This window comes from Haliotis asinina, chromosome 5 (assembly GCF_037392515.1).
Source record: "Haliotis asinina isolate JCU_RB_2024 chromosome 5, JCU_Hal_asi_v2, whole genome shotgun sequence".
Classification (NCBI taxonomy): Eukaryota; Metazoa; Mollusca; class Gastropoda; order Lepetellida; family Haliotidae; genus Haliotis; species Haliotis asinina.
The window spans coordinates 15272989-15287825 of NC_090284.1; the positions used below are offsets into that span (position 1 = coordinate 15272989).

The following is a 14837-nucleotide window of genomic DNA, read 5'->3' on the forward strand; positions in this document are numbered from 1 at the left end:
TGTCTTGTTTTTCATAGCTTTAATTCAATGCATCCTTCCATCAAAGGTACATGTAACAAAGTAAATTTGTGAAAAATTAGGACAATTCACATTAAAAGTATTCACATTTTTTCATTTTTACTCTGAATATAAGGCTGCATAAAAAATTAAATGTTTCTCGTGCACATATTTTTCAAAAGTGAAGAGGGCGATTGAACTTTTTCAAAAACATTTTTGATAGAAAAAAGAGATGCAGAAGGAACACATCTTTGTTTTTCTCTCTCAAAATACAGCTTGGGAAGTTTACCACCTGTAAGTAAGTTGCAGATTAAGTAGCACTTGTTCTTACAGACTCTCATTCTTAAAATGGACAAATATATAATTAAATGCAGCCAAAACAAAATTGTTCTTTTAAATGGCAATAAAAAATTGTTACACGCAAAAATACGAGGGTTTCAACGATGCCTGAGAAACATTTAACTTTATTCGCTTAGCCTAATACTGTCAAACAGGCATCATTCTAATATGAATATCGTCTTGATAGTGACAAAGTTCTGTCCTTTAACAACCAGGCCTAATTTGATAGCATGTCATCAGGGCACAGCATAATGATAAGATGAGCCCTACAAACCAGTGGTGAACAGGATCAGCACTGATGAAACAAAGTCAAACTTAGCCTACCATCAGGTCACCTTGACATCATCCAGTTTGACACAATGACACATCAGGTCGACCTTGAGGACAAAACATGACAGCCAAGTTGATGCTCATTAGTTGAAATCACTCATAAAACTGACAACCTTCTTTATCAGAAAACCTTCTAAAAAAAACAGCTCATGGCAAAGTACTTATACAGCTTAACTAGTAGCAGGAATGTGAATCTCATTCTGATAATGATTTCAAGCAAGTAATAATAAATAATGAAATGTGAATTTTCAGAGATATCTGAAAAATAAAACACTGTTGTGCACTCCAATGTTTGCCTTTCCAAAACAGCTCTGCATCTCCACCCATTGAAAACAAATGGCAGTTCCATTATTTCTTAAAGTTGGCTCATAGTCTGTTTCTGTGGCAGCATCAGCTTGTATTGGTGTTTACTTGTTTACTATTATTTACATCACAATTACTTTCACTGTTAACTGTTTCAGCTTTCACACAAAGATCTTTCTTACACACATCTTGTGAGTCTTCCTTTTCTTTTTCTTTCAACCCTTTCCTCTGTGGTAGCACTTGGAAAAATGCCTTCTTCCAGTCTTTAGTCTCTGTGTACCTCAGAAGGATCTCAAATACTGAAAATAGATCCAGAATCATTTGCCACTAACCTTAAATAACCCTGATAATGTTTCTAGATTTGTCAGTAACGTGAAGGGTTTCACAAAAGTGAAATATCTGACAAGCATTACTTCAGACTTTCTGGCAGGGACCCGTGAAGGTCCGTGGTAGAATAGGCCTTCAGCAACCCATGCTTGCCATAAAAGGCGACTTTGCTAGAGGTGACGAACAGGACCGGGTGGTCAGACTCTCTGACTTGGTTGACACGTGTCATCAGTTCCCAATTGTGCAGACTGATGCTCATGGTGTTGATCATTGGATTGTCTGGTCCAGACTTGATTATTTACAGACCACTGCCATATAGCTGGAATACTGCTGAGTGTGATGTAAAACTAAACTCACTCACTCACTTCTGCCATGATAAGAAGACACACTCCTTTATAACTGGAACATAGTGTTTAAAGCAGTGTTATAGCAAACTCATTGAGTGACTGACCAATTAGTGTGTGTGACTGATACAGGTTTAATGCCACGTATCAAGGATTTGTACACAGGCAAGAGACACAACTATTGAGTGAATGAGTCACTCATGCCTAAAACTGTTTAAAAAGGTTATATACATTTGAATGATGTTTATTTGTTTATTATTTACACCACATTAAGCAATATTTCATGTTGGACTCACTGCAACAATTGAATCTGGTGGGTCAAATTGTACCCATGTGGGGAATCAAACCTGGATTATCAACGTTACGAGCAGAGACTTTAACCATTGGCTACCCCACCTCCCCTCATATAGAGTTATAGATATGGCTTTGAAAATACTTCATCTGTCCAAATATGGGAGTCTCACCATGGTTTATGGTGAGGACTTTGCGGGTCTTCATGTCCACATATTCTGTTATGGGCAGCTGGGCATGACTGACCTCCTTGTCCACTGCAAGCTGGTGACACAAACCCTGGAAACAGGAGCGAGGGAGAGAGGGAGTGAGGGAGTGCAAGGCAAGAACTCCTACTTCTTTCAGAGTACATCTGCATGGTTTGTGTTGCAAAGTTTAATCAGTTAGATAATTTAAGAAGAAAAAGTGAGTTGTGATTGGTACACTCGACTTCCCAGCTTAGACCTGTTTGGATAAAAAGCCATCCAAGCAGCCTTTGCAATACTTTAATTTGTCAGTTGGCCATCAGAGTCTGCTGCCACCTGCAGGCTTTAAAATCTACTGGCCCTGAACGAAATCTGCAGGCCCATTATGTTAACGTCAAACCAATAAAAACAAAATACACTACACTGTACACAGTTTAATATCGTATCTACAAAATCAGTAAAGTGAGTGAGTGAATTTTGTTTTACACCGCACTCAGCAATATTCCAGCTATATGGCAGTGGTTTGTAAATAATCAAGTCTGGACCAAACAATCCTGTGATCAACAACATGAGCATCGATCTGTGCAATTGGGAACAGATGACATGAGCCAACCAAGTCAGCAAGTCTGACCATCCAATCCCGTTAGTCGCCTCTTACGACAAGAACAGTCGCCTTTTATGGCAAGCATGGGTTGCTGAAGGCCTATTCTACCCTGGGACCTTCACCAGTAGTATTCTAGTAAAGACTGCTGTTGTCATTCCTCTGCACCAGATGCTGAAATACTTGGAAGTGGAACTGTGTTATTGAGTTATTGAAACATGAATCATGGATGGTTCTCAGACTTAAATAAAAAAAATATGGAAAGGATTCTGGTTAAAAAAAATTGACAGACAACTTACTGAAGGCCACAAGGGCCTGCAGATATTTGAAACTGCCAGCCTGATGCAAAAACATAACAAGAGATGCTCAGCCTCCAGGCTGGCATTATTTCGACCACTGCATCCAAGGGAGGTAATATAATCATCTGGACAAGAGTAGAGTATAGTGGAGATTTATCATAATGTATACATTGGAGATTATTGAGGAGGAAGAAAGTTATGTTCTGGATTAACTTGGATTCTAACCAAGGATATTAGCTTTCTGTCATTAAATAAGGAAGCAACTTGGCACAGTGAACTGTATGATTTTAGACAAATGAACAGTTCGTCCCCAGTATGTGAGTCTAGAGCATTTAAATCATATATCACCAGTGTGAATTCATGAGTAAATAAATGGTGGACTAGAACCCTAATCCTTTCACTACAGAATATGCGACATCCTTGAACATTACATCTTAAGTTATCAAGGGTATGATATTGCCATTCTATTATTATATAGTCACAGACCTATTCGCTACAGAAATGTTTTCACTATTTTATTGAATCAGGCAAACAGGAATCATTTTCAAACTTTGTCACCTTGTGATGGTTGTGATCGACCAGTCCCCCGATGACGTACACCTTGTCATCCTCCAGCTCCTGAAGCACATTGGGGGAATCACTGGACAGGTACACCACATTCCCTTTTGGGAATAGGTCCAGGTAGTTCTCGGTCTTAAAGTACACCTGCAAAACACAGGTACCTTGTGATGAATTTAGTCAAATGTCATGCAGTTTTTTGGGTGACACAATATTCTCATGAAACCCAGCTTTGCATGATCAATGATATATCCCCTAGAAAATGTAGTCGAGGAAAGACTCAAACTTTACAATCTTACATAAACATCTGACCACTGAAGTCATGGTAAGTAGATGTAGCGAAAAGCATGAGCAGTTTGTGCATGCATCGTCACTTGGTATCCTGTCAGGATGGACATACCATCTGGAAATACTGTACTGGAACCCATCTAACTACTGACCACATGCAGTTGTCATGGTCTCATCCTCATTTAACTCCTTGATGCTTGTATATTAGACCTAGTCTGCTCTGAAATCTGACAGGGATCACAAAATTATCTCCCCTGCAGACTACCACAAGTGTAGCATGGTGTTCTGGAGTATTACACCCTAACAACATGACCTTGATCATGTTACACCCATATCATGTATACTTAGTAATATACAAAATGTAAATATGTACAAATTATTTGTTTTTATGGAATACACCTAATCAGGATGATTGCACCAGGAACAACATCATACTAGTTACAGGAATCCTGTGTACTTACATCCCATCCTTTATAGTCTCCGATCTGATCAAGTCTCTGAAGTGCCTTGCCATTAATCCCACACACATAGAACTGGAACACGAATCACAAGTACATTTCACCTCTGGGTGTGCTAGTCAAGCCACATTAACAAAAGTTAAAAGCATATGAAGACTTTGTTCTTTACACCCCACTCAGTATTCCAGGTATCACGGGTCTGTCAAAACTCAAAACTTGACCTGATAATCAAGTGACTGGCAACATGAGTGTTGATCTGCATACATCTACATTGATCTTTCACATTTGAGAGTATTTTTATCCGCAATCTGTAGCATTATTTATGTCCTGAGAGCAATAACAACTAAGCCGTCAAATAAAACTGAAAATCATAACATCGCCATGAACACTATCAATTGACGTAGTTCCTTGATGCTGACACAATCCTGACAGACTGTACCTGTAAAGGGTTGTCCGCTCGTCTGTTGGCAGAGTAGCTATGTTGTATCTGCTGCACTAGATGCCTCACATCCTACAGAAGACAACAATGACATGCAGGGTGAGTTGATTGTGCAATATTTCATATAGTATGGCCTAACCATATAACAAATGCTTTCAGCAATATCATAACACATACAATTGGAGCATGTGCATGGTGTTGATAAACATCATGAGGTAGCTGAGTGGGTCAAATTTCTGACTTTGGGTGCTGGGGACTTGGTACCTTACTCCTGAATTTCCTCCCAAGTATACTACAATCTGTACCTTACTGAAAAAGTGCAATGGCATGGTGGGCGAGCTGTTAAGGCGCCAGGCTAGTGATCCAGCAAGGTTGAGGTTTCAGGATCGAGCCCACCTGTGACCGGGAGTAAAAACCTTGGAGTCAACTTTGTGTGCAGACTCTTTCAGTGTTGTCACAACCCCTAGTGTACAGTACACAATCCTGTGCACTTAAAAGAACCCACGAATCCATTGGTATATGACCAGATGGTGGCCACATGAACATGTGCATACACCTAGTTGCGGGTACAGCAACGAGCAGTAAACTTGGACAAAGTGCTGTGACTACGTGTCCCAGTCCACCCAGCTGTCAAATGGGTACCTCGTTAGGATGAGAGAGCCACAATAAACTTGGTGCGCCTAGTGGCAGCAAGAGTTGTACACTCCCCAGGGAGTTGAGATTGAAATACGATGTGCTGTTGAGATTGACATCCAGTGATCGAGGGATAAATACCTAGCGCCTAGAGAAATTGCCCTGCAGTGTGATTTGTGCGCTATACAAGAACACTTATAATAATACTAATAATAATAATCCCACATATAATTTATGGTGTTAATAAACACAATCAGGGTAAATAATAATAATGATAATAAGGGCATTTGTAATGCACTGAATTTCACATGCTCAAAGCGCTACAATCTTATTTATTATTACAATGGATAACCTAAGCTGCCAGTGAGTCACTAGAAGGTAAACAGTCACATGACTTATCCCACAGGGTACCCATTTTCTGCTGGGTGAATAGATACAATTGTTTTACAAACTTGAAGAAGATGAGACCACATGTGTCACATGTGCTTCATTGTGGGGCAGGACTGAAGTCCTTGAAACTCTTTTGAGTCAAGTTGCCAAACATAGTCACCCATTCAAGAGCACTCTGAGCTCAAAACTGCTTTCCTTCATCTGACTTGTGAACTGTGCTCTATGCACAGGACCACATACCACCAGCAAATCAGTATAATGTCACCCATGGTTATAGGCCTCGGGTGTCTTCACACTGAGCCACTGCACCTCAGACATCTTGGCGCCCGGTGCTGCCACTCTACTGTGTGATGAACATTTCTGCCTAAATCCTTACCTTCTCTGTCATGTGTTCATCGAAGGAGCAGTCAATGACAGCTTTCACTTTACACCGTGAGTTCTGCATACAGTTCTTCTTCAGGGATTTCCTGGATGGTCCCAGATCCTCCCCTCTCTCTCGGGCATCTTCAAATTTGCGCTTCTTCTTCAGTTTTTCCTGCTTTCTGAAACACAACATAGTTAAAGAAAATAGTCAAACACTGTATTTACAGGTATCAAAACAAACAGGACAGAGTAAAGTTTAATAAACTATTTAATATTAATGACATATCCCATTCTATGTACCATTATGTAATATTCAGGCTGTGCTGATGGCTGAAGTAAGTTAAAGAGGCATTAATGACAGGGTTAAGGCTAAATTTTAAAGTGAGTGAGTGGGTTTTACGCCGCACTCAGCAATAATCCAGCCATATGGTGGCGGTCTGTAAATAATCGAGTCTGGACCAGATATTCCAGTGATCAACAACATGAGCATCGATCTGCGCAATTGGGAAACGATGACATGTGCCAACCAAGTCAGTGAATCTGACCACCCAATCCCGTTGGTCGCCTCTTACGACAAGCATGGTCTTGCCTTTTAAGGCAAGCATGGGTTGCTGAAGGCCTCATCTACCCCAGGACCATCACAGCTCTTTATTCTAAAGCTTTTTTTTTATGTACCTGCAAGCTCTGATTCTATAACAAGCCTTTCATGTCACATATATGAACGTGTGAAATTTTCTGCACCAGATAATTGTGAACTGTCATGTGTGAAATAACACTGAATAATCAAAGTAACAACTTTTTCTAACACAACCATTGAGTGAAGCTTCAGTAAAATCTCTTTCAAAGCAAAGTTTTCTGTGGCATAACTGAGCGAGTTGGTTTTAATACTACTCTTTAGAGACTTCCTTCTATATCACGTGTCGTTGTGGGAAGGGAATGATGTAGGTGTCATGACTATAGTGAAACCTACAAGCACGAGTACAGAACTGACAAACCAAGGGATACAAATCAGGTCAAAACAGACTCAAACCAAAATTATACATTTCTGGTCAGCTCTGCAGCAAATTGCAACCCCTAAGAAAACACTACATTGTTTGTGATTGAAGTGAGTGAGTGAGGATGATTTTATGCTGCCATTAGCAATATTCCTGCAATGTTATGACAGGGGATACCTGAAATGGGTTCACACATTGGGGGAATCATACCTGGGCCTTCGGCATAACAAGCAAACTCTTTAACCACTCGGCTACCTCACCACCCCTACCTGTTTGAAGTGGGTATTCACTAAAATGCATTTCACCAGACCAATATAATCATGATCCGTGTGAAGGGGTCCTGGGTTGTGTTTATCAGATACACATTTCATATCTACTAATTTTGTCATGTCTCCTTCTTTGGAATAAAATTATGTAGCCTTAGAACATAACAAAATGACAGCTAACTTCTTTTTGTGGAATTTCAGAACCTGGGACAGACAATACTGAACAAAATTTATGGATCACAGACAATACTAACACTTATGGATCACAGACAATACTAACACTTATGGATCACAGACAATATTAACACTTATGGATAACAACTTGTTTTATTTTATGAGTATGACGTTTCAATACATACTTTAGCTTGACAGCGGTACACGAAACATCGCACTCATGAAATAAACAAAGTCATGATGATAAACATGTTAAAGTTTGTTTATTACTGTGATGGCAGCTAAGTTTGGTCTTGGTTACTAAAGAGTTGTAACCAGATCCATATGATCATGATACTCAGAGTTAGAAACAAAGGCAGACCATGAGTTATCTACACATATGGCAGCATACTAAAGCAACACTGAATGTTATCACCTTATGATTACACTCAGGCTTTGTGACAATCTGATAATTACATGAACACTTCAAACTGATCTGTTTACTCAGATCAGAGAAAAAACAAAGACAAGGTGACAGTATCTACCAGTGAAGACAACATGAACTGGACATGTAATCAGCACTCGCAAATTCCACCACTTCATGTTTGATCTCCCTACTGGTCCAAATGGTCCACTATGAATACAATATACAAATAAATTTATCTTGATTGTCATGGAGGTTTTGCCAATGAAAGCTGGGTCCATTTAACAACAGTTACTGTGCTTAAAGAAATAAACTTAAAGGGCACTGATCTGTGGCATCAGTCCAGCTGGCTAACACTGCCACCTAGGTGGCATCAGCTGATGTGAAGCGATTTACAGGCAAATGCAACCAAATATGACAAGAGACTGGGCATAAGGTTTGAGACAATGTTTAACTGCATAACAAAGGGCACCTGGTAATTATTTGTTTTCTACCTAAACAAGCAGATAAAGAGAATGGGGGATACCAATCAGATCTGGAAATAACCCTGTAACTTCAAGTCTGACTGTGATACAGTATCCCAGTTGTGGAAACATTTTCAGATTTCTGAACCATGGAGAGTATGAAAACTGAGATTGCTTTGGATATCATTGATGTATTTGGTACCCTACGTTTGGTTTTTTTCATAATATTAAAAATATACCAGTAGAAACAATCATTTAGTTTATTTGAAGTTGTAAAATAAATCAATCACATTTTGCCATTGTTATCAATTCAAAATGAACTTAGGTAAATATAACCATGTACTTGCAATTACTAACTTTAGTGAAAATTAAATTATGTATAGATAAAACTAACTGAAAGATTAAGGTACAACAATGATGACTACCTTTCCAAGTTAATTCCAAGATGAAAATGTATTCCATATTTGTTGACCAATGTGAGGATACACCCGATATGCAATGAATAAGCTGGGTCCTGTTCTTCATATCATTACATACTACTGATAATAATTTTACATTGGGACAGAGGTAAAAAACCGGTCAAGAATTCTGGAATAACACCCTGACACCTACAGTAGAAACAGTAACAAAAGTGCAGAGATGCCAACTCTGAATCGAATGAAAATGGAGTCATGCCTTGCCCAAAGCAGTCCTCGAGCCCTGAGTTAGGGGTGAGCATGAGAGTATGATCAGGCCCCCTTTGACGGTGGGGGTCTGGAGGACCTCTCATACAAAAATAGATTTAGTCTACTGGAAATATGTAATTTCTGGGCATACTTAAAGGGGCACTGATGCGGAGCGAATAATGCTTCTCGCCAACGGTCTAATTACGAAAGCAGACCGCAAATTGGTCAGCGCCCACTCCTTCGACCGTGACGGACAAAGGAACTGGGCTCCTGTCCATATTAGCAAAATTTCTTCACTTAAACAGTCAGGAGGCCAGATGCCCATCACATGCCATTTGTTTAAAAATATCCATGGTATTCCTTGTCTGATCGTAACCATATATCCCAGCAGTGTAGTTCTTTTCGGATGCTTGGATGGTATACTTACTGATCCAATTTGATCCTATTTCTGTGTTTTTAACCTCTATATTTAATCATGTTACATGAAAATATGATGTCTACAGGCACGTAGCAACCCATTGGTTTCAGTACGGAAGATTGCAAAGCTTTATATTTAGGTAGTTTTGAGTGTTGGTTGAGCTGTGATAGCAAATAGCATACGTAAATTTTGATAGCTATGGTAGCTACAATGGTTTATTATTTATGATAATAAAACACACAGTTGATTTATTTGAATTCGTAAACAAAAAAACGATGACCTTGGCTTTGGTAGAGAAATCTGAAAATTGTCTTACGTAAAAAAACTTATTTCACTTATTTACCAAAGTACACAGCAAATGACTGTGTGTATTCCTTATGTAACGAAATTCCGTTGGTATCCTCAAAACAGTTTCGGCCCATAAGTGTTTTCAGGCTGCATGCATGAGATTACATCTTCCTTGCTGTAACTCGCGTTTGATGGTGTAAACCTACACGTGTTATTTGTCATCATTCTCTTGATGGTCAATTCATGAATTTATAACAGGTATAATTAGTAGCAACACCACTTCGGTTACTCAACAAAGGTTCCCATTTGGCATTTCTCCTGTCTGGAGTAAATACTCAACATTATAAATTAAGGTCTGTAATGGCAAATGTATTGTATGTTATGTAATATGTGCATGTAAGTGATGCAAGAGGGTTTATCACCTGAGTTACAAAAACAAACATCGATCAAAGGATTAACCGATAACACACTGATTGATTAATTACTTTTGTTCTTCTAGCGGATTTGTCAAAAGGCAGTGTGTGTAGATGACTACACCCTGTCGTAAAGTGTGAGTGCAAAAACAACATCCTCCCTTCAAAGAATTAACCACCCTTGCGTTGATTGATTGATTGCTCAATATTGGTCAACTAAATTACTTAGAATAGTGGACATCATACAATTAGTTGCCAGGTGTGCTATCTTGGGAGACCAATGAGAGGTTTATCTAGTTTTCACCAACGAAAGACGTGAAACGATGTGTTACTTTTTCGCAAATGAGACAGTTGTAAGACACGCGACACAGAGCAGGATTATTTACCAGCTGCAGATGAATGGAATACGATTTCTTTTACGTGGATATTGATGGATACATTCCTGAACAAGGTAGTAGCCTGACACTGTTGCTATAAAATTAGTCTGTTTTACGTTCATTGTTTGCATTTTGTTTTAATTTATTTGTTGTAGCATTCATTCAGCAGAATCTGTATGACAGAAAACACACACTAGATCGCGTATGTATGTGAAATAGGATCCACATTGGCAATCTATACAATGTATAAATGTTGCTGTTATGTTAGAAATTTACTATGAGTATAAGCAAATCGTGTGTTCTTTTGTTAATTTTCAGAATCATACAAATATGACAATAAACTAATTAGGGTTATGAGACAAAATATAGAGACGTACATTGGCTTCGTTATTTTTCCGTCCTAATAGTTTTTTACCATTTCTACCACTGGCAGATGATTAACCTTCAAAGTGTTTCATTTGTTTTCCTAATACATTTGTAATGAAGTACAATTGACTTCACTTCAGTTGATCTGTCTATAATTAAACTATCAATTGCGCTTACGGACTGCGCAGCAGAGGTCACGAACCAGTCACGAATTCTGGGATATCATCCGGGTACTCACGGGAGAAAAACAATAACAAAAGTTTACACCAGTCCACGGAAAATGCTCCGCATCAGTGCCCCTTTAACCAGATAATACTTAACCCAAATGAACATATTCAAATTGCTATTTACAAAAATTATTTCAAACATTCTAAATTTATAAACATATTTGTATTTTTTAAAAATCAGAGTTTTTTACAGACAAATTAGAGAGTTGATTTTGTATTTGAAAATCAGAGTAACTCCTCCAAAATCAGAGTGGTTGGCATGTCAGAAAGCAGAGACCATATACATGATATACCGATATATGGAAAAAAGAGATCATATATCAGTACATGGTCTCTGCTGAAAGTGAGACGGTTTTGTTTCATGCTGCTTATAGCAATATTCCAGCAATGGACAAGTGACCCCAGAAATGGACTTCACACACTGTACGCATTTGGGTAATCAAACTCAGATCGTCGGTGGGACGAGGGGAGGCTGGAACCACTTGGCTATCCACCACCTAGTAACCATAGTAACAAAAGCACAAACTGGTCATGGTTAGTGTTCTAGAGAAGTGCCCTTTTAAATGAGTATTGATGGCTGTTCCTGAAGTTAACTACCCACACAGATCTAAACATTTCTTCATTACGCCATATTTCATCAGTCACTTACAGCAGTCGTGTTTAGTCATCGTTTACGTTTCATTTGTTAAAATATGTTTACAATTAATAAAATGGACATAATGGAACCTATCTTCGCATATTTGTCTGTGTCAGGTGACAAAATAACACATCAATATGAAACCTTTTCAACATTTTCATTTCCTCCCATCGTTTCTGTCGTAGTAGACGTTTCCTCGCCCTCTTTGATAATCCCTTCATTTTCTCATCTTCATCTGAACAATATGGGCTTTCACGTTCATCTTCGGAGGTGGAACAATCCACTCTCTCTTTCACCACACCCTCAACGTCATGCTTGTCGGTTTCACTCATGATGGCATGATACTAATTACATTAATATGGTCACAAAACGTTCCGAAAACACAGCATCAACAACGTCCACACGCACCATGGACGCAGACATCTTGCATCCCGTGTATTCTCGTGAGATCGACTGGCGTCGTCTGCTATTGCCAAAAGTTTTAGAGTATAACACTGATTGCAACAATAACTGTTATTCCACGATTTTAATTCCCATTCAGACCAGTAAGTTACGTAATATATGGTTGAGAAAATAAATGTCTGCTAAAAAAACAATAATCAAAAGTGAACTTATAAACATATGGGAGGGAGAGTTTAATTCTTATAAGATCTAATGTGTATGCAGAGAATCGACGGGAGTTTCTGAAGCACAGGAACTCGAAATCAAGGAAGTGATTACAGATGGAGCCTAAACAATCGGGTCATCAGCTGGACCCTCGTTACGCCATAGTGCATAATTACCCATAACCAAACCATACCGCAATCAGAGACAAAGGGCTAGCTAGATATCATTGAATAGCTGGACTTTGTCCACAGAGGCCGTGGGTCCCGAGTCTCAGAGAGGAGTTACTATGCGTACAACTTGGCGACCTTTCCTCAGCATCATGAACCGGCCACGGCTGTGCCTCTCGCCGGCTCTGCTTCTTGTTATATTTACCATCATACAAAGTAAGTTTTGACGAAAGTTTTAAACGGCGAATACTGAACAGCACCGTTATCTGGCATCAGTTGATGTAATGCATGTGTCCTAGGAGATGAATACCGTATCATGTTTCTGTGAATGTTCAGGAAGAAAACCATGCTTTTGTGTGCCTCGCTGACGTGGCCAGCGAAACTTGTTGAAATTTCATCAGTTTCAGTTGAAGTAATCATGCTTCCCTTACGTAAAATCATTTGGTGCGATTCTGATGTAGCAGCATCACTGACACCAAACATAATGAACTGACGTTTAATGGATAATTCATATCATACCAATAGGATCTGAAGTATTTCCTACCAAAAATGATATAAGGTTTCCTGCTTAACAGCTGCTGATGCAGAGACACTGTCAGAAAAAATAGCAACTAATTCTTTCATACAGTGTTCTATGTCAGTATCTGAAGTATGCATGCACTTAAAACAAAACAGATAATGGAACATCCTGTATTGTCATGGACCTACGATACTATTCAGAAACCAAAAATATTCACAATCATGTACACTGAGTCTGAAAAAACTGGTGGGTTCAATGTCTGTTGCTAATGAAAATATTTCAATGTAAGCACAAAAATCTTTGAAATGAATTCTGCTTTGTTTTCTGTCTGCATTAAAACCTTTTCAGTATTCTAGCTCAAAATGGGCTCTTACAAAAATTTATAACTGATTTTATTAGCTGATGTTGCTAAACATGCTAAACCAAACCAAACTTTTGAAGACCATGCATTAAGACTTGTGGCAAGTCACACATTGAGATATGGTGTCTTTTGGGGTTATAAAATTGCTCTTCCCCAACCTATACAGAGTAATTATCTGTGAGTGTTAAACATAATCTATTAAGTTTGAATAAGTACTGAATCAATATATTCTTAAGGTTAAGCACTATCGAGGTTACTTGAAAAGGTACTAAATTGATATCTTCTTTCAAAGGTTAACAAAACATATTACATGTACTTAAACTGTAGTAAAACAATATATTCTTGTAAAGTGTTAATGACTACATAGAGGAGAAAAATACATCAGTTTTAACGTCCAGTACTGATTTTGAACTTCAAAGGCTTCTAAATAATTATACATTCTTGTTAAGGTTAAACCTAGAAAATCACTTAAAGAGTCCTAAATCAATACATTGATATAAATCACCAAATGAATATGCCTGTAAGATAAATATATTAGTTTATTCAGTTCTCTTTTAATATGGGAAATGTATTTTTTTCCCACACTGAATCTGACCTATCAGGAGTGTTGTGAATGTTTTGTCAGCTGTGTTTTGAGTCAATGAAATGTGATGACAGCCATGAATGTCAAAAGTCCACAAGCATCTCAAATGATTTGGTTAAATGTAATAACGCTCCTCTAAATGCAACTATAGGAAACTTACCTTGTTTACCTGTTACAGATAGTTGTTTTGAAATGTGAGCTATTTGCACTTAACAGAATTTTGTTTTTTGTGTGACAAAATGGTTTCATTGGATATATCATGATTTTGTAGTTTTGTATTTGAAAGGTCATGTTATATTGTCATTTAGTATCTATTAATCCTTTAAAAGAAATTGATTTTTGTCTAGTTATTTAGTCTTTTCCATTAGCACCTGACAGTATGTGTTTACTTTTACTACATTCTGTGTGGTTCACATAACAGTAACATTAAACATAAATTGAAGTGGATAATTTAAGTGACATATATTAAGTGTATGTGTAAGAATTGTTCACAGCTAGTTAATATGCGACAAAATGGCTCCTTCAAGTGCATTAATATTTATATACCAGTATTATTGTTTTCAGTAAAAATTTAAAGGAAGTACAAATTTTGATATTATTCATCATTAGTGACTCAGGTGCACTGTTAGATTGCAGATAACCTCTGCACTTGGACCAGAGAGTAAATGTCATCATGGTCAAAGTCATTATCAGCCATATCATTGGTTACGACCAAGGCCTACAACACAATGGAGGCGTATCACACGTGTAACTATGCAATAC

The 14837-nt window shown here is 38.2% G+C and overlaps 2 protein-coding genes across 2 annotated transcripts in view; one reads left to right on the plus strand and one right to left on the minus strand.

The window, feature by feature from the left end:
* Positions 1 to 2: 2 nt before the first annotated feature.
* Positions 3 to 12283, minus strand: LOC137284074 (tRNA methyltransferase 10 homolog A-like). Its single transcript, XM_067815744.1, has 7 exons — positions 11983 to 12283; positions 6159 to 6324; positions 4760 to 4831; positions 4324 to 4395; positions 3575 to 3721; positions 2105 to 2210; positions 3 to 1268 (listed from the first exon to the last, which is right to left on the minus strand). The coding sequence occupies exons 1-7, from the start codon at positions 12168 to 12170 to the stop codon at positions 1057 to 1059; spliced, it is 963 nt and encodes a 320-aa protein (XP_067671845.1). The 5' UTR covers positions 12171 to 12283; the 3' UTR covers positions 3 to 1056.
* A 156-nt stretch (positions 12284 to 12439) lies between these two features.
* Positions 12440 to 14837, plus strand: part of LOC137284063 (microsomal triglyceride transfer protein large subunit-like) — a 41186-nt gene continuing 38788 nt past the window's right edge. Inside the window, exon 1 of the mRNA XM_067815723.1 lies at positions 12440 to 12827. Coding sequence (XP_067671824.1) covers positions 12731 to 12827 — 97 coding nt within the window. The 5' untranslated portion in view covers positions 12440 to 12730. The remainder of the gene's footprint in view (positions 12828 to 14837) is intronic.

Excerpts from the sequence above, each read along its gene's own strand:
- LOC137284074 (XM_067815744.1), bottom strand. The coding sequence starts at position 12,170 with ATGAGTGAAACCGACAAGCATGACGTTGAGGGTGTGGTGAAAGAGAGA. Across the intron at positions 3,722-4,323 it reads GAGACTATAAAGGATGGGAT|GTGTACTTTAAGACCGAGAA; the intron begins GTAAGTACACAG and ends TGTGTTTTGCAG. Across the intron at positions 1,269-2,104 it reads AGTCCTCACCATAAACCATG|TATTTGAGATCCTTCTGAGG; the intron begins GTGAGACTCCCA and ends ATCTATTTTCAG.